The sequence below is a fragment of the Staurois parvus genome, unplaced genomic scaffold (assembly GCF_062004578.1).
Source record: "Staurois parvus isolate SC_StPar_1 unplaced genomic scaffold, SC_StPar_1.0 ptg000566l, whole genome shotgun sequence".
NCBI lineage: Eukaryota > Metazoa > Chordata > Amphibia > Anura > Ranidae > Staurois > Staurois parvus.
This window is the reverse complement of record NW_028318362.1, coordinates 468,348-492,707: the sequence shown is the minus strand read 5'-3', so window position 1 is coordinate 492,707 and position 24,360 is coordinate 468,348. Positions and strand designations below refer to the sequence as shown.

At 40.7% G+C, this 24,360-nt stretch overlaps 1 protein-coding gene across 1 annotated transcript in view; it reads right to left on the bottom strand.

Annotated features, from left to right (window-relative positions):
• The window catches only part of SMARCAD1 (SNF2 related chromatin remodeling ATPase with DExD box 1), a 185,106-nt gene that overhangs the window by 69,099 nt on the left and 91,647 nt on the right, over window positions 1-24,360 (bottom strand). The window contains exons 9-10 of the mRNA XM_089691627.1: window positions 15,505-15,893; window positions 1,094-1,296 (exon numbers count right to left, since the gene is read on the bottom strand). Coding sequence (XP_089547753.1) covers window positions 1,094-1,296; window positions 15,505-15,893 — 592 coding nt within the window. The remainder of the gene's footprint in view (window positions 1-1,093; window positions 1,297-15,504; window positions 15,894-24,360) is intronic.

Below are 24,360 nucleotides of genomic sequence, written 5' to 3'. Positions count from 1 at the left end.
AGACTAGAAGCATGCACCCAGGGCTTCCAATTAAAGGCTGACAAGTTCCAGACCTACCCCAGTTGATGCAGTCCCATCACACAAAAGACAACAAGCAGGGTTCAGGGACAACAGTCTTCGCCCTGCAGATGGGCAAACTCTCACAGCAGTCCTCAGGGGTAGGTTTGCACTGAAGTGTAATCCAAGGACCTGAACCTGTAAAAGCATTCTGCAGCTTCCAGAAATTTTGCACCTAACATACCAAGAAATGTGTACCTATTGCAGTGTTCAGTATACAAAGACCCATTACAGGGCCAACCTGCTTCTTCCTTCCAGTGGGGTATGGGTAGGTTATGCCAAGTAACAGCCGACTCGGAAAGCTGCAGGACTACCCCTAAGATCTCAGCAACACTGAAAAAATCCTGTGTCAATTATTAAAAACTGAAGCATTAGTTTTGTATGAATTACTTAAAGGGCCCTGAATTCAAACTGTGAAAAAGCAAAAATTTATCTATCTTACAGGACACATCTAGCAAAGTTAAAACGTGCTGAAGGAGTACCCTGAAAAAAAGGCTAACTTCTGTCTTGCATTCCACTCCAGTACTTTAAGCCCAATAACTGTATACCTGCATGAAAAATTATCTAAGGGCACTGCCTCTGATTACTGATCTCATCAAATTTGAAGAGAAAGCTGTAATACAAGGATCACCCTGCATCTGCTTCATTCTGTGGATGTGTGATTTCTTTAGCTGGTGCTTATTGATTATACCCTTAATAGTCACCTGGGGTGCAGCTTCAATATGATAAAGCAAAGGCTTGCCTTCACCAAGATGGCTTCCTCTACACAGATACAGTGCAAAACAAGGTATAAATAACGGGGATTAAGATAAGCTGCAGAGACCCAATAGTCAACACTGGTGAACTGCCCTTTGATTGCCTTTTTCAAACACAGCTTCCACGGAAAAACAACTATCATAGCTTTATATAGTTCTTTATTTACTCAGGGTTCAGCGAGTCCCCAGTTAGTGAAGTCAAAACCTACATACACAACCTATGGAGGTGGAAAGTTACTGACATTGCTGAAATAAAAAAACCTTGACAAGTCTGGGCATACCTCTTGGACAGCATAGATGGTTGCTTCACATTCCAGCCACTTTCTCCATCTTCAGTGATATGTGTCACCTTATTCATCAATTTCTTGGAAATCTCCTCACATTTGTTCATAAGTTTTAAAACCACTTCTCTTTCCTTGATCAGTATTTTACAGTTCCAAACTAGGTCTAACGAAAGAGTATTCACTTTGTTTATTTTGTTAAGCTGCAAAGGAAAAAAAAAATTATTGAAAAAAAAAAATGAGATAGCTGATGCACATGACGAAGTCGCACATTTGCCTATCCTTGAAGAAACAGGCAGCCTTGTCCTTTGAAACAAAAATAATATATATATATATATATATTTTTTTAACTAGAACCGTGTGTATTACTCTACAACATAAAATTCAATGAAAACATGCAAGTTCTAATGTTCGTGCACAGATAAAGTTTGCCATCTAGATCAAAGTTAACAAAATGGGGTTCAGAACCACTACTATCATCTCAAACTTTGTAAGCCACAAGGAGACCATCAAGATGTTTTACAATTCACCCGAAATCAAGAGTGTTGAGAAATAAGTTTCAAACTAACTTCTCGGGTTATAGTCCTGCTGTTACTGCTTTACACAGTTTTTGTGGATATCTAAACGCTACAGACTATTTGCTGAATAATTTGTCATTTGCAATGGGTGCACATCTTGGTTGACATGAATTTTATTAGTGAATGAATAATATAGGTTTTCGTGTGACCTCCTAATCTCACTTGCATGATGTAGTGAAGGTAGGCTCCGTGAACTGCATTCCCTAATACTTCCACACAGCAATACAGTCTAGAACAGCCTTCTGCAACCAGGGTGCTGCAGCAAAATGCCTAACAATTGCCCCAAATTGGCCAAACAATGATGGATCACGCCTTTTTTTGTAATACAAAGCAACAGGTATTTATTGGCCAGAATTTTAAACTTCGACACTGTGTGAGCCGTCCACCAGCATGCTAACGAACAATGTCATCGGTTGATAAGGAACACATCTAGTGCCCTAGTTTGCCCATTCTGCGTCCCTCTCCATCAGCACATTAGCTGCGTAAGGAAGAGGAATTGATTGAGAAGAGAAATGCTGGATTAGTTAGTATCAGTGTGCAAGGGTATATTTGCTTTGTAAATTAAATCACCTTTATTAGTGGGTTTTCTATGTGTATGGATGTTGCTGTGGTACAGCAAACCATTGGTTCAGTTTTTTACATTTTAGTATGGGGTGCCTCGAGAGTTTGCATAATTTTAAGGAGTGCCTTGGCTGGTAAAAAAAAAAAAAAAAAAAAAAGAGAAGGTTGAGAAACACTGGTCTAAGAAATCGGATCACTGAACAAGAGCAATCTGACAACAGCATTTCTAAGGAAAAAAAAAATACACATTCTGACATTACTGCTCAACTGGATGCAAACATCTGATTTTAGTTTGAGATCACATGAATTCACAGGTTGCCTAAGCCCCATTCAGAGGAATGTCGGGCATATTTTCCTCTGCCCACATGCGGTCTACAGCCTGCACTGCACAGCTACAGTACTGCTGTGTATACAGCATTGCTAACGCAAGAACAGTACAGTGTACTAGCATTAGCAAAAAAGAGGAAATGTTCTATTTTTTAAAAATGTTTGTGCGCTGTACTTGTGTTTACAATAGCACCGCGATTTACACGAATACAGCAGTGCACATCCATTCATGTTAAAACCTATCCCCGTGTTTTAGTGAACTTTAAATAGTTCATTTGGACCAAGCTGGTCCAAACAAATTATTTCCTTCACTAACACGTCCAGTGATTGTCAGCACTGTATGAACTGAGTTGTATAGAGTTCATTTAGCGCTGTGCTGCTGTAATAAGATGGGAACATGGAAGAAAATCGAGTAGGCCTGAGCACTGCTCAACCATTCATTGGAAGCTTTGTATTTTCTGAATGAATACAAGGCTTCCTCTAATTGGCTAATTATTGGGAGGTAGTCGGATGATATCACCATCTCACAGCGCTGAGGATACATAGTTCATACAGTGCTGACAGCCACTGCATGTACTAGTGCAGGAAATAGGCTTTAATGACTGGCAGTACGCTGTTCCTGCACTGTCTGGGTGGAGGAAATATATTGGGCATTAAACTGAAAGGGCCCAGGCAGCCCGAGAGCAAGAGCCCCTAATATTTATAAATTTATGATCTAATTAATAAAAGCTTTTTGATTTAACTATCACCTTATTTCCTCCTGTAACTGAATAAGTGTTAGGGAGATTCCAGGTAGCAGTTTAAGATATAGTACACTCATATACAATGCTAGATTGACAGGATACTTAAAGGGTTTAGGGAACAGCTAAGCCACTGAAATGAAAATGTTTGACGTTATTTGCTCCAAGCTGTAATTTTTCAGACGTATTCGTTACATATGTAACTTAACACCAGGTCAAAAGTATATATATATAGATAGATAGATAGATAGATAGAGAGAGAGAGATCTGGATCCAAAACAATTAAAATAAAACCTACTCCTTCTTATTCATATATTATATATAAAATACATTAAAATTTAATTAACACATACTTATATATACACTTCTGAAGAATCGTTTGGGAACCTTTGCGCTGTATCACCACACCACGTGCATGAAAAATCTATTACATTTTAGTACAGTATTAGTTTGCTTTAGGTATTCCACACGCTATTCCTCCCCACCTTCATAAACAAATATTGCCTATAAATCTTTTAATTCAGTAGGTGGGGAATGCACACGGAGGAAAGGTAGAACAAGCTCCCTGGCTGCACACCGCACGGTGATGCTGAGCCAATTCAACAGAAATGCTCAGATGCTACATCTGATTACTTCTGGTACCATCTGTACCTCACAACACACATACCTATATTATACTATATATATATATATATATATATATATATATATATATATATATATATATATATATATATATATATATACACACACACACACACATACATACACATATACATACACACACACACATATATATATATATATATACATACACGCACACATATACAGTATCTCACAGAAGTGAGTACACCCCTCACATTTTTGTAAATATTTGATTCTATCTTTTCATGTGACGACACTGAAGAAATGATACTTTGCTACAATGTGACGCAGTGAGTGTACAGCTTGTATAAATGTAAATTTGCTGTCCCCTCAAAATAACTCAACACACAGCCATTAAAGTCTAAACCGCTGGCAACAAAAGTGAGTACACCCCTAAGTGACAATGTCCAAATTCAGCCCAATTAACCATTTTCCCTCCCCGATGTCATGTGACTGGTTAGTGTTACAAGGTCTCAGGTGTGAATGGGGAGCAGGTATGTTAAATTTGGTGTTATCACTCTCACTCACTCCTACTGGTGACTGGAAGTTCGTCATGCCAACTCATGGCAAAGAACTCTGAGGATCTAAAAAAAAAAAAAAAAAAAAGAATTGTTGCTCTACATAAAGATGGCCTGGGCTATAAAAAGATTGCCAAGACCCTGAAACTGAGCTGCAGCACGGTGGCCAAGACCATACAGCGGTCTAACAGGACAGATTCCACTCAGAACAGGCCTCGCCATGGTCGACCAAAGAAGTTGAGTGCACGTGCTCAGCGTCATATCCAGAAGTTGTCTTTGGGAAATAGACATATGAGTGCTGCCAGAATTGCTGCCAACGTTGAAGGGGTGGGGGGTCAGGCTGTCAGTGCTTAGACCATACGCCGTACACTGCATCAAATTGGTCTGCATGGCTGTCATCCCAGAAGGAAGCCTCTTCTAAAGATGATGTACAAGAAAGCCCGCAAACCGTTTGCTGAAGACAAGCAGACTAAGGATATGGATTACTGGAACCATGTCCGGTGTTATGACGACACCAAGATAAACTGATTTGGTTCAGATGGTGCCAAGCGTATGTGGCGGCAATCAGGTGAGGAGTACAAAGACAAGTGTGTCTTGCCTACAGTCAAGCATGGTGGTGGGAGTGTCATGGTCTGAAGCTGCATGAGTGCTGCCGGCACTGGGGAGCTACAGTTCATTGAGGGAACCATGAATGCCAACATGTACTGTGACATACTGTAGCAGAGCACGATCCCCTCCCTTCGGAGACTGGGCTGCAGGGCAGTATTCCAACAGGATAATGATCCCAAACACACCTCCGAGACGACCACTGCCTTGATAAAGAAGCTGAGGGTAAAGGTGATGGACTGGCCAAGCATGTCTCCAGACCTAAACCCCATTGAGCATCTGTGGGGCATTCTGAAATGGAAGGTGGAGGAGCTCAAGGTCTCTAACATCCAACAGCTCTGTGATGTCATAGGGAGTGGAAGAGGACTCCAGTGGCAATCTGTGAAGCTCTGGTGAACTCCATGCCCAAGAGGGTTAAGGCAATGCTGGAAAATAATGGTGGCCACACAAAATATTGACACTTTGGGCCCAATTTGGGCATTTTCACTTAGGGGTGTACTCACTTTTGTTTCCAGCGGTTTGGACATTAACAGCTGTGTGTTGAGTTATTTTGAGGGGACAGCAAACTTACACTGTTATACAAGCTGTACACTCACTACTTTACATTGTAGCAAAGTTTCATTTCTTCAGTGTTGTCACATGAAAAGATAAAAATCAAATAATTTACAAAAATGTGAGGGGTGTACTCACTTCTGTGAGATACTGTATGTATGTATACATATATATATATATATATATATATATATACATACCTGACAACAGGTACCAATAAGAAGATGTGACTTTCTTAATACCTACTATTTGGCAAAACTTGGATGAGCAACTTGGACTCAATTCATTTGTATGTTTCCACATTTCAGCTTGCGGTTTCAGCCCTGTAAACAGGACTAATGAAGGGGGTTATCTTAGCCTGAAGTTCAGGATAAAAGCTGAAAACCACAGGACTATTTGTAAATATGAATGGTTGACACCACTGAAGGACTAAAGAGGACTGTTTGTGGTCTCCAGCTTCTATCATTAACTTTATGCTGTTGAGGAAAGCAGAAACCTGGCTGTTGAGACCAGCATCCCTGGAGCACAGTTTGGAGGTTGAAACACTCTTACTTCTGATTTGAGTTTCTCTTAACCCATGACTCACCTTGGCCTATTTCTACTGCCTTACCAAATCTCACTCTCCCCTTTTTTTTTTTTTTTTTTTTTTTTTTTTTTTTTTTTAAAGAGGAGGTCCAGTACAGTCAAAGCTGAAAAAAAACTAATAAAGCAGAGCTCCAGTCAAAGCTAAAAAACAAAACAAAAAAAAACTAACTGTAGCTGATGACTTTATAAAAAAAAAAAAAAAGCCACTCACCCATCCCGCATTCCAGTGGTGTACTCACTGCAGCCGGTTTTACCGTCTGTCCTTGCTCGCCGGCATCTTCAGTGTGGGCACTTGGCTGTGACAGTTTGCGGCTTCACAGCCGGGTGCCCACTGCGCATCCACGAGTAGCGCTGCGCCTTGTGAATGATCCCGTAGTCTTCCGCTTCCGATAGCCTAGGCGGTTGTCAGAATCGGGTAAAAATCTGGGTGAAATCTGGGACAGGTCCATAGCATATGAAGAAAGGAACCCACATCGAGGTAACAGCAATGACCGTCTTCAAACTTTACGTTTTACTTTAATGCAGTGCGGCCCTTTCCTTGCCTTTATCTGGTCCTTGTAACATTAGTCCCCCCACTGTCAGCAATGCTGGGGCATAGTTTCTGCCACTGACAATGGGGCAGTATTTCTCCCATTGACACGAATGGTGGGGCACTATTGCTCCCACTGACACCAGAAATGGAGCACTATTCCTCCCATTGACACCAGAGATGGGGCACTATTCCTCCCATTGACACCAGAGATGGGGCACTATTCCTCCCATTGACACCAGAGATGGGGCACTATTCCTCCCATTGACACCAGAGATGGGGCACTATTCCTCCCATTGACACAAGAGATGGAGCACTATTCCTCCCATTGACACCAGAGATGGAGCACTATTCCTCTCATTGACACCAGAGATGGAGCACTATTCCTCTCATTGACACCAGAGATGGTGCACTATTCCTCCCATTGACACCAGAGATGGAGCACTATTCCTCCCATTGACACCAGAGACGGGGCCCTATTCCTCCCATTGACACCAATGATGAGACATTATTCCTCCCATTGACACCAATGATGGGGCACAATTCCTCCCATTGTCACCAATGACGGGGCGCTATCCCTCCCATTGACACTAAAGATGAGGCACTATTCCTCCCATTGATCCCAATGATGGGACACGATTAGTCCCCCTAATGTCAATCATGGGACACTGTTTATTCCCACTGATGCCCCCCCCCTAAAGTTTGAAGGACAGTAAACTGTCACTTTGTTTAGAAAGTTTAGAGACACCTTCTCTAATGCAAATACTACAGGCAGATTAATCTGTGAGCTTTTCTCAAACACAGTTTGATATACATCAAATTTCTAACTAAATACCTATTTTGCATCAGAAATCCTTGACTTCAGTAACCACTGTGGAAAATAAGAAAGAATTATAGCTTAGGACAGGGGTCTCCAAACTTTCTGAACAAAGGGCCAGTTTTCTGGCCTTCTGAGGGGGCCAGACCGTAACCAGCGGGAGTGGAGAATGCAGCAGAGATAGTGCCCAATCATTGGTGTCAATAGAAGGAATAGTGCCCTATTATTGGTATCAGTGAGAGGAATAGTGCCCTAACATTGGTGTCAGTGGAAGGAATGGTTCCCCAACACTGGTATCAATGAAAGAAAATTTGCCCCAATACTGGTGTCAGTTGAAGGACCGGAGCCCAAACATTGGTGTCAGTGGAAGAACTGGTGCTCCAACATTGGTGTCAGTGGCAGGAGTAGTGCCCCATCTTTACTGCTAGCAGGAGCAATAGTGCTCTATATTTTATATCTGTGGATGGAATTATGCCCCATTGTTGATGTCAATGGCAGGAATAGTACCCCAATGATGGTACCAGTGGGAGGAGAAGTGCACCATCTTTAGTGCTTGTGGAAGTAATAGTGTTCTGTAGTTTATATAAGTAGGAGGAATCATGTCCCAATGTTGGTGTTAGTGGAAGGAATAGTGCCTCATATATCAGTGGGAGGATTAGTGCCCCAAGGGCCAGATAAAGACAATCAAAGGGCCGCATCCATCCCCCGGGCCACAGTTTGGAGACCCCTAGCTTAGGAGAACTATGCAACCAAGTTAAAAGGAATAAAATGTGTATAATCTTAAAGGTGAGGTAAAAGCATATGTAACACTCAACTGAAAAATGCACACAAGTATAAACCTCTCAAAAACAAAAAGAAAAGAAAAAAAAAAAAACAAACAGAAAAAAAAAAGGTTAAGTATCACCAGGTACTTCAAGGTAATCAGGACAAAGTGTATTTTCACCTTAAGAGTTATAATTTGAACATTGTTGAAACTTGCAAAATGTATATTTATCCTGCACAAACAGATGGCACATAACTTGGGTTTAACATCAATCACTTCCACAAAAATCAAGATGAATAATACAAGTTATCAACTACTTGGAAGAGGTGTACTTTTTGCAGTAAGAACCATTATGAATCAGAGGATCACATATGTCCCTCTACAGGTATAAACAAGCTGCTGTGCAGTATGTACAAATCTGTTTTACATTGTAATAGGCCACTATACTACATACCACTTCACACTTCCAGAGGAAAAACAATTAGCAGTTTATAAGCAGATTTAGTTTTTACAATCTATTTGATGTTATAAAATTAACCAACCTCCAAATAATTTTTAAGCTAGCCATACATGGCTCAGCTTTTCCAATCAGCCAGCGGGCATAATGAAAAAACTGAACTGTTACTTCCATACACACATTTCGGCTGGAAGGGGGAATCCTACCTGTTGCGTTAATGTATTCTGACAGCGGGGAGACACCCCTGTTCTCAGAGTAATACAGAACAGCCCTGCAGCCATTGGCTGCACCCGCTAATCAAGTGGCTTTTATCCTGCAGGGTGGTTGAACAAAAGTCGGTTGGCAGATCGACTTCTGTCCACCTAAAATTTGTCCAATCCCTTCTGAACCAGATGAACTTTAGCTTCATGTATGGCCAGTTTTAGACAAGGATAAAGAGGCCCACGTGGGCTTAGTTATGAAGTGGAACAAGACATTCACAGCAGGCGAGCCTTCCTGGTGCATGTGTTCTTATTACAAGGGATGTTTAGCCACCTGGGAATGTTTGGTGAACATCATATTCACTGCTTTATAACCTCCAAATGCAGCATTTTTTATAGTTGACCTGCCCCCACTCCCATTATCTGAATTTTTACATCTTGTCCTAGAACCAGAATCTCTGCTCTTGCAGTACAAAGCGCCAGGACTGTTGTTCCACTCTACACAGCTACACATACCATTATTTCACTCCCCCCCCCCCCCCAGTGATCCATTGAACCACAAAAAGCACAGAAAATACAAGCATGTAATTCAGTCTCCTATCTTTCTTCTGTGATGGCTATGGTACATGGTTCAACTCTGTCATATGGAGGCAGAGAGAGTCCACAGGCCTGTGTAAGCTCTGCTTAGTGTAACTTGGAGCTTACACAGAGATGTTTTTGCCAGCTTATGAAGGATGTTGGGTAGGTCCGCACCAAAGGGAGCCTGTTGATTTACCCTGCATGGGGACAATGAAGTGACTAACATAAGGTAAATGTATATAGATTTTATTAACTATGTATTTTACTTTATATTAGTTCTCTACACACCCTCTAGATCTGCATTAAAAACAGAAATAAAGAAAAAGTATGTGCTCTTTTCATGTGCCTGCTTAGTTTTATGATCAAGTATACCACAGGGTCAGTAAAATAGTTAAGTAGCCCTATCATGAGAGAAATAAGGTGACCACCATAGCTGACCACCTTCTAAAATTGTTAGTTGCCAGGCTGTTACACTGCAACAAAGGCTTCAATCTTTTCTGTGTAGAAACAAGTCTGCAGATCAAAAGTTTGGGAAAGTAAGAATGCATTGTTTATTTCAAGTCAATGACTTACATAATTAAACCAAAAGGTTAAGAAGACAGCATAGCAAGTAGCATTATCAAAAGAGTGGGCAACAGTGGCAGCCTCCACGATTCTTTCATAACTTTCCTTTTTAAGTGAAAACAACTGTAAATAATAACTAGCTATACAGACCCAATCTTTAGAACGCATCCTTTACACCAGCATCCAGCACTAGAGCTAGGTACCTGTGTACTCTGCAGACAGTCCTCTAGCAATTTCCCTTGACATGCATAGAGAACACATTCTGCAGGAAAGAGGGGAAGCATATTTTAGGGAACCAGTTAAGAAAAATGGAGGTTACTACTGTTGTCTTTTCCTTATCAAATTGCTAGGTTCCCCAGAAAACACTGAGATCTTTTGCTAGAATGGCCAAACAACTTGCATTAAAAGAGGTATTAAACTCCGCTAATTTTTTTTTTAATTGGTTCCCAGGAAGTTTATGTCATAATGTGTTAGTAGGCACTCCATATTTGCACATTAAGACAGACTTGCCTGTCATACAGATCTCCAGAGCTGCACTGTCACTGCTCCAGTAGGTCCTAGGTGCTTCCATCATCTTTGCCCGGCCCTGCTTCCTGCATTTGTTCTCTCTGGCAACTTGAATGGCTAGGCTGTGATGACATAACTGCCATAATGAATTGATCCCGTAGGCATGAGGGCACAGAAGTCACTACATTATGGCACAGAGCCGGAGTTGTAAATGTGGTCTGAGCTGCGCATGCTCAGCTCAGATTACATCACCGTTGGCAGGCCGGGAGAGGCATTTATGACAGAAGAGACTAGCAGGCTCTCTTTTGTTATAAAAACCTTGCACGTTTCAATTTTTTCAATTGTTGAGTTTAATACTGTTTTAAGAAGGATGTCGGCATATTTTCCCCAGCATCAATTTTATTACAAAAAGGTTCTATAGCAGCAAATCAAGACAGTATATTCTACAGAAAGCTGCAAAGAAAAACCCAAAGGGAAAGGTAACAAGTGGGAAAAAATATTACAAGCTATAACACTGCAAACGTTTTAAATCACTTTAAAGGATAAGTTCACCATTGATAACATGTTACATTCATATTAAGGGTTACCAAAGAGCACCTGCCTGCACCTCCTTGATCATCCAATGTGACAGTGGGTGGGGGAATCTTCTCCCAGCACCTGCTGTCACAATTTAAAGTGGTTCTAAAGGCTCAAGGTTTTTTACCTTCATGCATTCCATGCATGAAGGTAAAAAAAAAAAACCTATTCGGTGCAGCATCCCCCCCTAATACTCACTGAAGCCCCCTCACGATCCAGCTATGTGTACTGTAGTCACAGCTATCCCGGGACTCCCTCTCCTCATTGGCTGAGACATAAGCGCGATACACTGGCTCCCATTGCTGTCAATCACAGCCAGTGAGCCAATGAGGAGGAGGTGGGGCCAAGTTTCAGCTCTAGAGAATAATAAAGGTGTATAGTAAGAGCTCATCTACAATGCAAAGCAGCTGAACATTATAGGAAAAACACATAAAAGTCCCAAAATACATAAATAAAAGAAATGCAGCGCTCTTAAAAAGTGAGTAAATATAATAATAAACACAGTCCGGTGAAAACAGTGCTCCTTGATTCCCAGTGCAAATGGTAGAATTTTACACTAACCAGAACGCGCATAGGTAATGCGCATGTATATATATATATATCCTGAAGATCCCCTCTCCACTCAGGTCTGGTCAGGAAAATAGCTGGGAAAGATGGAGATCCTACGCCCTCATGTGGTGAGAAAATAATCCGGCAGGTCAGAGCAGTATCAATCTGGATAAGCCTCCAAAGGAACTGGCACAGGAATCCCCAGGGCTGCAAGGATGGAAGAAGCTCCTCACAGGAGACATAGGGAAGCACTCATAGTGTAGTAGGTAAAACTTTTATTCCAAAAAAACACAGGTGCATATTTGAGTATTACATAGCCAAGTATGAGCAAACACACTGACCCTTTAAGAAGTCAAAATGGCCGCCGGGCCTCCTCGTGGCACCGACGGCTTAGTGTCAACGGCGTCCTGGGACCCAGGACGCCGTTGACACTAAGCCGTCGGTGCCACGAGGAGGCCCGGCGGCCATTTTGACTTCTTAAAGGGTCAGTGTGTTTGCTCATACTTGGCTATGTAATACTCAAATATGCACCTGTGTTTTTTTGGAATAAAAGTTTTACCTACTACACTAGGAGTGCTTCCCTATGTCTCCTGTGAGGAGCTTCTTCCATCCTTGCAGCCCTGGGGATTCCTGTGCCAGTTCCTTTGGAGGCTTATCCAGATTGATACTGCTCTGACCTGCCGGATTATTTTCTCACCACATGAGGGCGTAGGATCTCCATCTTTCCCAGCTATTTTCCTGACCAGACCTGAGTGGAGAGGGGATCTTCAGGATATATATATACACATGCGTATTACCTATGCGCGTTCTAGTTAGTGTAAAATTCTACCATTTGCACTGGGAATCAAGGAGCACTGTTTTCACCGGACTGTGTTTATTATTATATTTACTCACTTTTTAAGAGCGCTGCATTTCTTTTATTCAAGTTTCAGCTCTGAGTGTGAATGGACACATGGAGCAGCAGGTGCCCCCATGTCAAGCTGCTTGCTGTGGGGGCACCCGACAAAAGGGAGGGGCTAGGAGAGCCAGCGGGGGACCCAAGAAGAGGAGGATCTGGGCTTCTCTGTGTACAACCACTAAACACAGCAAATAAGTATAGATATGTTTGTCATTTAAAAAAAACCCTTTAGAATCCCTTTAAAAACAGCGCAGCCGTGAGGGGCTCTGCCCACACAGCCACATCATCCACAGTTTCCATTTCCTGTGCATGAACTACAACTACTGTCATCCATTATGGCAGGCAGCTTGTAGTTCTCGAACTGCAAAGGCACTGGTCAACTCTCTTGTAGTTCTTTGATTCTTTCTGGGATTTAGCAACTGTCTGCCCATATGGGAGGTATGGGTAGACAGCTGACAGTATGCTGGAGCCTGGCACTGTACCTATGATCTGCTGATCACAGGTGCAATGCTTTACAGAAGGAACACATAATAAATGCAAAATTTATCTGCAAAAAGATGTGTTAATTTTTTTTTTTTTTTTTTTACAAAAAGGTGAACTTTGCCTTTAAAGGCCATCTCTTCCTTTGGTAAAAAGAAAAAGAGAACACACGGGCTCAGAAAATCTCATGGCTGCAGATTTAGAGGAGTATAAGGATTATTAGAATAGGGGCTTTTTTTCTCTCAATGCCAGCAATTGGTTAGACGAGGACCTGATAAGCTTTAACTGATATAAACATTGTCAGGCTCTCACCAAAATACCCAGCATAAGCTACAGTTAACTGAGCAGAATTTCACTGCTGTAGACATTACAAAAACACAGATAGATAGATAGATAGATCGATAGATAGATAAAACAATTCCAGGCAATTATGTACAACTCTATGCAACTATGTGTTCAAAGACAGAAGAAAAGCCTCCAAAATTGCCTGAGGTTTGCTACGTGTATGGCCAGCAGAAGCATATTTATCATGTTGTAAAAAAAAAGAATATTAACACATGATTGATAGCTACAGGTCATAGGTTTCGTCTGCTTCCAGATACCTTTAAAAGAAAAAAACCCTCATCTTTGCTTAGCACAGCTTTACATCACACCTTTAACAACCATGTGGTTTTTAATCTTTGGGCAATAAAGGATTTAAATCTGACATACTATTTGAAAAATGAAGGCTTGCAATTTGTAAACATCGAGAGAAACTCAAGTACACTGTAAAATTGTATTTTTTAGTGAACAAATCTATTTAACAAGGTAATGTGTACATCTGCACAGGAAATAAGTTACAAACATTAAATGTTAAAAGGAAATTTAGACAGAATTAAGTAAATGTTATTCACTCTTTGGCAACATGAAGCTATTAGGAGAAATAAGAATTCTGTGTGCATTAGCAACATCTCTGGGCATGTAGTTACAGCAACCAAACGTATGGGCGTTGGTTCTATGAAAGACATGTTCAATCAAATAAAAGGATAGAAAAAAAGCCTTTCAATTCACTGCAGGTCAGTACAGAGTTTATAACATTATCATTTTTTTCTTCACTTTTGCCAAAGGGGGTAAAAACTGAAGAGAGACATCTGAAGCAAAGACAGCCCTTCAGCAAATAGTTTTATAAAAAAAATAGCAAAGACAAAGCCCAACACGTTCGGCTGCAAGCTGCCTATCAGACAGATGTTGTCAGAACAGCCAAAAGCTCCAGGCAAAACGATCCTTTCCTGTGCAAAGAGCGGCTTGTGAATCTGCACTGCAGCTTTAGCAATTACCTTTCTCCGTCCTCTTTTGTAAAACATAAAGGACAAAAAAAAATGTTTCTGTTTTCATGAAGGAATAGCTAAAAAATGGCCCAGATAATCATTATATCTAGAAACCATGCCCACTTTAGCGCATCACATGGTAATCCATCAAAATGCAATATTCTTCTGAAACTACACTAAGTTTTAAGAGTGATTTGCAAGTCACAGCGCATTATACCGACCGAGGCCTGCAAATGTGCACTTTAATAATTAGCACTTGCACTCAAATTAAAAGATTAAAAAAAAAAAAAAAAAGATACGAGGAAAAAAAAAAAAAAAAAAAAATTATATATATATATATATATATATATATATATATATATATATGAAAAAAAATTTAACTGGCACAGAGAAATGACATCAATTAATAGAAGAAAAATGTGTATAATAATGTTTGATGTACTTACCAATCAGTGTGACAAATTTCACTTTTCCAGAGACTCATTTTAGAGCCCTCTGCTAAGTAAAGTAAGTTAACATTCACTCAGAAAATGGAAGTTTTGTGCAAGCACAAGAAACATAGGAGAAATTCCCTTGCACAGCAGAGGTAACAGGCATGTAGTACAATGGAGAAAAGATACTGTTTTAGGAAGAAACTTGAAAAATAATGCTGGCATCCTGAAACATGGAGCAGTTCCTGCAGCTGTTTCTTTAGGCAGACGCAGTTGAGATAAAAATCCTGCTGCATTCTTGCTTGCTGCAAAAGTTTCCTGTAAAACAGCTCAGAGCAGACTGGCAAAGTTCTTCTTCCCATATGAAAGCTCTAATGTCTGCTTTTGCAAAGCACTGAACCAAGTTCCTAGGTTGCTGAATGAGTGACAGCATTGCCAGCCAATCAGCAAGAGTTTTTCAGGAAAATCACCCCTTAATTTATTCAAAATTAGGTCATATGAACTGCTATTGGCTTACAAGGAATATAGTGTTAGCTTACTCAGGAAAAGGCCACCCATCTGTGCCTCCTTAAGGTTGTAGACACCTCTTGCCTATGAGCATAAAGGAATATTAAAAAAAAGTACTGTACACTGAAAACTTACCAGAGAATCCCAAGAATGGAAGGGCCGGAGCTCAGTGATCCTCTGAGCTTTTTTTAGAGAGCACTGAGGGATCAGAGAGAGCTCATCCAGGGAAGCATCTTGAAGGAAGCTAACTATTTTAGTTTTGTGTTGTTCCTCCATTATTTCATCTCCACTGCTGTAGTCTTCATCCAGAGCACTGCCTGCATCCGAAGCAGACTCATCGCTTTCTGAGTCTCGTTTAAAGCTGATCATTTTTTTTTTGCTTTTTGATTTTTTCTTTAAACCGTTCTGTATCAGTTCATTAGATTTGTGATCTGGCTTCGCTTTGGTGCCGTTTTTAGCATTTGTTTTGTCACTTTCTGATGTTCCATTGCACACAGCGCTTTTGGAAGTACTCTGCAAATCATCTGTTTAAGCAATGAAGACAAACAGTTTTAATATAATTTTTGCATACATGCGTATGAGGCTAATTGCAGTGTCTGGCACTTTTGAAGATAAGTTAATTGCTTTAGGAATATGAGATACGTTATTTTGGCTTTAAAAGAAAAAAATCAGTTCTTTGAAATATTCCAAACAGATTCTGGGACAATTAAAACCATCAGCATATTTTCAAGATAATTTATCTACACTTGACCAACCCATTAGGTTTATTGTACAGGTTTTAAAAAGATCACTGAGGAAGCAAAAATTAAAAGCTGCAATTGTGATAAGACTTGACTACAATGTAACAATACTAACGTCCCAAAGAAAAAAAAAAAACAACAAAAACACAAGCTGGGTAAAGCACTATTCCCTCTCTTTCTCTCTGTCACCTGGGTGGGACTACACAAGGCGCTTAGATCTTGGTCCAATCACAGCAGAGATTACTTATGCCCTATGACCTACCTGTAATATTTGCACGATGGCTCCTGGAGAGGTTAGAGAATATAATGTCTGATGACATACCTACACATACAGCAAGTCTCAGAACAGTTTAAGGTGCCAAACGCTTTACAATTTTACACTTGTGATTAATAGGTTGAACTGCACACAGAGATCTTGCAGATGAAAAATATCAAAATAAAGCTTTCTAGGATATTACAGTATTCGCGATTTCAATGCACACACAATACTGCCATATGTTGATATACTGTATAGTAGTTCCATGTCTGAAAGTATAACATACAAAATGCAATGTTAAAAAAAAAAAATTATACACCAAAGAAACTGTTTTCAAACCTTTTCAAGTTTCAGGACCATGAGAAGAATTTGTGACGAGAAAACATATTAATTTTCCCTATGACTTCCATATTTGTTGGGATACATTCTGCATATTTTGTACATATAAGGACATCGGGGGGGGGGGGGGTTCTTATTACAATGGCTATCAGATCCTTCTATTAAGACGTTCTAGCAAAGATTCTATAAATATCTGCAGAACAGTATACTATACTAAGGTTTCCTAAAATACTTGCAAAATATACATTTCAAATAGAGTTTTTTTTTTCCTCAGCAAAATAGGGGGTATTTTCACATGAAGGGTTCGTTCACACCGTGGCGTTGTAGTAATGTGAATTATGTGCGAAATGTGTGCCATTCATATTGCAATGCAGTTAACCTCGACGCACAGTAACATGGTGCTTTCCCAGCTGTTGCTGCGGAAAAAACACTGGTAGGAAAAGGAGAGTTAAGAACAATGCCATTGACCATAACACAACCCACTGTGCATTTTGTATGAAATAAGAAGTACATTTAAGTGCACCAAAATGAACACGTGAACAGGGAACTAAATAAATTGACAGAATTAAGTGAAACTGTATACAGTCCAGTAATTGAGATTTCCTTTTAGCACTGTCTGATATTACAGTTAAAAATCATCTTTCAGCATGCTAGAAAATCTGTTTATTGATTGCCCCTTTTTTTATACAAAAAAGGAACTGGCCTCCTCACTGTGTGTACCCAGTATAACAATAGCCAAGGTCTTGTTTAGACTTGAAGTTGGGGGGGAGGGCATCAAAAATGCGTGGTCGAGCCATGTTTTTGCTGCCCACCAATTGCCTTCTCTTAAGCTGCAATAGGCAGCAGAAGGGGATGTTTACATGCTGCAGCTGCGATGCTTCACAACCGCGTCTAAGTTGACCTGACAAGTAGGGATTGGCGGGCAGCAAGCTGAACACTACACATGCAAGTCAATGGGGAAGCACCGCAAATGCCACACATCTGTATGTGATTTTCAGGCGGTGAGGAAGCTTTGCATCACTTCCTTACCGCATGTCAGTTGCCTTGGGAGCGCAATCCACACGTGGATCGGGCTTCAAAGGCAAGGGAGATAAATCTACCCTAGGGCAGGGGTGGGCAACTGTGGCCTTCCAACTGTTGTAGAACTACAAGTCCCATGAGGCATTGCAAAACTGACAGTTAGAAGCATGACTCCCAAAGGCAGAGGCATGATGGGACTTGTAATTCACCAACAGCTGGAGGGCCACAGTTGCCCACCCCTGCCCTAGGGGATAAAAAAATAAATGCCGTGGTTATTGTAAGATCTGCCTGTGTATTGTGCACAAAACATACGTGAACCTAAGAGCCAAAATTGCAGTTTACCAGTTCTTAGATATGGTGGCTTTGTTCACTTTCTTTTTTCAGGCCTTCACTTTTTCACGTAGTGGTCCTGCCAATAACAAGCATCCAGTTCTAGGGTGACATGGCTCACTCACTGCATTGTTTCTATAGAGGAGCAGCATCCTTAGAATGGAAGCATTTTAAGACTACAGAATAATTTTCAAAGCCCTTACTTCTTCTCTTAATTGGGGGGGAGGTGTTCTGTAGTCTACTGAGAACTTTAGAAAAGTGTTTAACCCTTACACTGCCAGACCTTGCACTCCAAATTTAACCTCAGGTGGCCAGACCATTTTTGCAATTTTTCACAATATATCATATTTCACATAGAATTTTCATAAATTGTATCATTTGTAGTGCACACAACAGAACTTAAAAACTAAATCTAAAAGATAAAACTGCACTGAGGTAATAACATATTCATGAATTTTATATTGTGCTTTTCTGCAAAAAATTTGAAAATCAAAAATAAACGCAAAACTGGAGTCTGCATTGCTGTGTGTGGTAATGTGAAAAAATGATGAACGATACTGGCACACAGTTTATTGCAACACAGCATGCCACAATGAGCTGCAACATGTCACAGCATGGACATGGTTGAATGAATCAATTAAAAAAAAATAATAAAAAGCTGCTGAGCTCAAACACCTGTGACCAGCAAATATTGTGGGCTGCCAACTGTTATCATATTTTATTCCTAGCACTCTGTTATGGATTACAGAATACCACCTATGCTATGGAGAAAAGGAGAGAAGGCAACATTCTGCAGTTCATCAGGTGAGAGTTAAGGAACATATTCTCAAAAGAAGAAAACAAATGCCAGCACATCCAAAGACTGGTAAGCTGCATCATAAAGTGAACCTTTCCTTCAATCATTCACCTGCGTAGCCCTCCAACCCCCACAGCACCTCATACTCGACATTCCCCTCTCCCCATTCTGATTAGCTGCCGACGTTAGGATAAAAAAAAACAGCCCTGTGTAAGCTCCAGATCACTTACACACTTGTTTCCGGTGTCTGAATGAAACGACAGAGGGGTGAAGAGAAAGGCTTACGCTAATGTTGTGGAGTCAGAATTTTGTAAAATCTATCTGATCTTGCATAGGATACTTTTTCATATCATGTGCATTTGTCAGGAGTAATGCCCCTTTCACACAACCATTCTGATCAAGTCCGCCTGTCAGTTTTTCAGACAGACCTGACCATATGGTTCATTCATACCTATGGACCAGCAGGTGTAAATGCCTACCACCGATTCGCTCCTCTAAAATCAAACACAAGAGGATCCATTCTCCTCCATGTAGGTGGCTCGGAGGTAGTCGGGTGGAAAACAGGCAGCCAGTCTGTTTTGAACCTGGCCACCTATAGAGCAGAACGGACTCAGTTCGTGTCCGCTCTGCAAAAACTGAGCGGACTCGGACCTGTCATCTGCCTGCTCAGCAGGAGATCAGGGGACAGAACCCTTCTGAGCAAATCGGATATACCCCGTATGAAAGGGGCCTAACACTTGAGCTCTGTACATCGTTTCTATTCAGCTTTTCTCTCCATAAAACCAGCACCATTTTTGTTCAGGCATCAACCAGAATCTGCATCTTTTTGCACTTTTCTGAGAAACCAAAAACATATAAATCCCTGTGCCTGTTAAGTAGGGCTTTGTGTTCTTTGGTGTGAGCAGAATGTTTGATGTCAGAAATGCAGCCATGAAAACATGTAAAGCTATCAAACATTTTAGGGTTCAAAAGGAAAAAAAGGCACATGTCCAGGCTTTACCCAAATTTACCCTCCGAGCTCCCTCTGTAGAGCACGTTCAAGCATTATTTGTTTTACCTTGTTCCTGTAGTGAGAAACAGCTTTTATTACTAACCATGACTTCAACAGGCTTGAAAAAGTCTTGCAGGGACAGCTAATGGGAGCTCCATTCCTACTGCTGTAGGTACACCCTTGAGAATAATATCTCCCAAGAGATTTTTTTTCTATACACAATGTGTGGGCAGACGCTTGGGAGTCAAGGAAGCAGCATTACTCTGCTGGGAAATAAACAAGTATACATGCAGGGTAGGACTTGGTGCTGTGCAGATGGAGTTCTGACTACGTTGTTTGATACATCAGTGCAGCAGGAGCTCTGTGTAGTCAGCCCAAACAGGAATTTTCTTGCTGATGAACAGATATTTCTCTCTTTTTGCAGGTTTGCCCTGACAAACCCAGCTATGAAGTGAACGTTGCACACAGTGGGTAGACATGGTAAGCAGCCTTCAACTACCTGCCACATGCTCCCATGCTTAGAAAAACTCACCCTTGCCCCTCACAGCATGGCATTCAGTACCTTAATGGTCAGTTACCATGTTTGAGTGCTATAATGTGAGGGTAGGGTGGGAGCACCTTGGCCCAATGTAAGCCCTAACCTTGTCTAGGGATTTTAACGAGCTGCACTGGGCATATGGGTACCTTTATACTTTAGAGACTTGCCAACAATATTTAAAGTGATACTAAACCCCAAACCAAAAATTATATAAATATATTGCAGCTTACTAATCATTAGATGTGTTGGCTGCATTAGTTTTCTTTAGCTTTTAACCCCTCTGTTTTTACCTGGTGATCTGGCCAATAACACCTCCTATATTATAGTGAACCCACTCTGGATAAATAAACACAGGGGGCAGATTAGATAGCAGAATTGTCAGTCTGGAGGAAGGGTAATGTTAAATGTGTTAGCAGATTTAAATACACTAACAAATTGAGGCCAAGTTCCAGCTCACACTTTATAATCAGTTACAGCAAACTTTTTTTTTTCCCCTTTTGGGATAAAGGTTTTACATGAAAACAAAGGCTAATAATTTTAAGTGTTTAATATAAATGCATACAGTCTGCCAAAGAGCTTGTGCATTAAAAAAAACAAAAAACAAAACAAAAAAACAGACTTGCTGGCTGGATCAGCAGATAAAAATAGAAGAAAGCCTAAGAACTGGTAAGCTGCAATAAAAAAAAAATGCTTTTCGGTTTAATACGGCTTTAAAAAAGCCAAGGAAGGACTTGCAGGAACATATTTACCAATTTCATCTATAGTTTTCTAAGAACTGGGCAGCACAGTGGCTAAATGGTTAGAACATGCACCTGGCAGCACTAGGGTCGTTGGTTCAAATCTTAACCACGGAACCACCTGATTTGAGTTTGCATATTCTCCGTATCTGTGTGGGTTTCCTCCAGGTACTCCGGTCTCCTCCCACACTTCAAACACATGCTGGTAGATTAATTGGCCCTAGTATGTGTATGTATGAATATGAGTTAGGGACCTTAGATTGTAAGCTCCTGGAGGATTAGGGACTGATGTGAATGTACAAAAAAAAAAAAAATTATATATATATATATATATATATATATATATATATATATATATATATATATATATACACATACACACACACTTGCAAGAAAAAGTATGTGAACCCCTTGGGATTGCGTGGAGTTTTGCATGAATTGGGCATAAAATGTGCTCTGAACGTCATCTAAGTCAGAACAATAGAAGAACACAGTCTGCTGAACATAATACTACACAAACATTAGATGTTGCCATGGTTTAATTGCACATAACATGTAAACATTCACAGTGCAGGGAGGAAAAAGTATGCGAGGCCCTAGCTTAATGACTTCTACCAGAGCTAATTGGAGCCAGGAGTGAGCCAACCTTGACTCCAATCAGTGTGATGATATTGGATGTGTTGCTGACAGCTGTCCTGTCCTTAAAGAACACACACCTGTTTTAGGTTTACTGGTTTCAAGAAGCAATGTCTGATGTGAACCATGCCTCGCAGAAAAGAGCTCTCAGAAGACCTACGATCAAGAATTGTTGACTTGCATGAAGCTGGAAAGGGTTACAAAAGTATCTCCAAAAGCCTTGATGTTCATGTGTCCACGGTAAGACAGACTGTCTACAAATGGAGAAAGTTTAGCACTGTTGCTACTCTCCCTAGGCGTGGTCGTCCTGTAAAAATGACTGCAAGAGCACAGCGCAGAATGCTGCATGAGGTAAAGAAGAATCCCAGAGTGTCAGCTAAAGACCTACAGAAATCTCTGGCACATGCTAACATTTTTGTTGACACATCTACAATAAGGAAAACATTAAACAAGAATGGAGTACATGGGAGGACACCACGGAGGAAGCCATTGCTGTCCAAAAAGAAGATTGCAGCACGTTTGAAGTTTGCAAAAGAGCACCTGGATGTTCCACAGCACTACTGGCAAAATATACTGTGGACAGATGAAACCAAGATTGAGTTGTTTGGGAAGAACACACAACACTATGTGTGGAGAAAAAAAGGCACAGCACACCAACATCAAAACCTCATCCCCACTGTAAAACATGGCGGAGGGAGCATCATGGTTTGGGGCTGCTTTGCTGCGTCAGGGCCTGGACGGATTGTCGTCATTGATGGGAAAATGAATTCCAGAGTTTATCAAGACATTTTGCAGGAAAACGTGCGACCATCTGTCCGCCAACTGAACCTCCGCAGAGGATGGGTGATGCAACAGGATAATGACCCAAAGCATACAAGTAATTCAACAAAACAATGGCTGCAACAGCACAGAATACGCCTTCTGGAGTGGCCCAGTCAGAGTCCTGACCTCAACCCGATTGAAATGCTGTGGCATGATCTTAAGAGAGCGATTCACACCAGACATCCCAAGAATATTGCTACACAAACAGTTTTGTGAAGAGGAGTGGTCCAAAATTACTCCAGGTGGTCCAAAATTACTTGAGGTTATTGCTGCCAAAGGAGGGTCAACCAGTTATTAAGTCCAAAGGTTCACATACTTTTTCCTCCCTGCACTGTGAATGTTTACATGTTATGTGCAATTAAACCATGGCAACATCTAATGTTTGTGTAGTATTATGTTCAGAAGACTGTGTTCTTCTATTAAAAAGACAATATACAAAATCCTCTTGCGCTCTTATGTTAAGCAATAGTGGGAAAAAAATAATGTCACACCAAATATCCAACAGCTGCTAACATCTAATCCTATACCAATAGGTCTTTAAAGCATAAACATAGATAAATGATGTAGCGCTTATACATAAACATATATATAATAATATAGTGACCCCCAAGTGAGATTACTGTGTACTAGTTCCCACATGGGCCTTATATAGTGAAGCAATCAACATGTGCAGGGGCAAGACAAGCTCTTTTATCCACACAAGGCAAAAATAGATGAGTGACACTTTCAGTCCTCAATATAGGACTTAAATATATAATTAATGTGGAGTTAATACAAAGTGTGAAAACACTACAAACAATACACACGAGGAAAAAAGTCCAGTGATCTGTGTCACATTCCTTTTGTTCATGCAAATCAAAGGAATGTGTGTGAACCCACACACCCTTTAATGTGATGAAGTCACGAGGTCACGTGACGCAACGCGTCGACGGCACAGCGTGGTGACGCACTTCCGGCGTGGCGCCATCTTGGAACACCCTTTAGTTCTATGTCTACACCCAACATATGGGAAAAACGCTGTATGAAACTCTGCTCATGTGAGTTTGCATTTTACTTGTTTAAATGTTATAATTAAACGGTCTACACTATGGAGGATGTCTTATTTTTTCTTATGGGGATTTGAGCTGGGATTCATCTTGCTCATTGGCCCGCAAGGATACCATAGGAGAGGTGGAAGCTGTGTTCTGGGGAAACATTCTCAAGCCATATAATCGTGAGGAGTTCTTCCTAGACCCAGTGGTGGTATACTAAATGCTCTGTGGCCCTGCAGGGTCGCAGGTAGGAGGTGAGAGGCCATTTCAGCCGTTATTGGATCACATTCAAGGGTGTGTGGGTTCACACACATTCCTTTGATTTGCATGAACAAAAGGAATGTGACACAGATCACTGGACTTTTTTCCTCATGTGTGTATTGTTTGTAGTGTTTTCACACTTTGTATTAACTCCACATTAATTATATATTTAAGTCCTATATTGAGGACTGAACGTGTCACACATCTATTTTTGTCTTATGTAGATAAAAGAGCTTGTCTTGCCCCTGCACATGTTGATTGCTTCACTATATAAGGCCCATGTGGGAACTAGTACACAGTAATCTCACTTGGGGGTCACTATATTATTATATATATGTTTATGTATAAGCGCTACATCATTTATCTATGTCTGTGTTCTTCTATTGTTGTGACTTAGATGACGTTCAGAGCACATTTTATGCCCAATTCATGCAAAACTCCACGTAATCCCAAGGGTTTCACATACGTTTTCTTGCAACTATATATATATATAT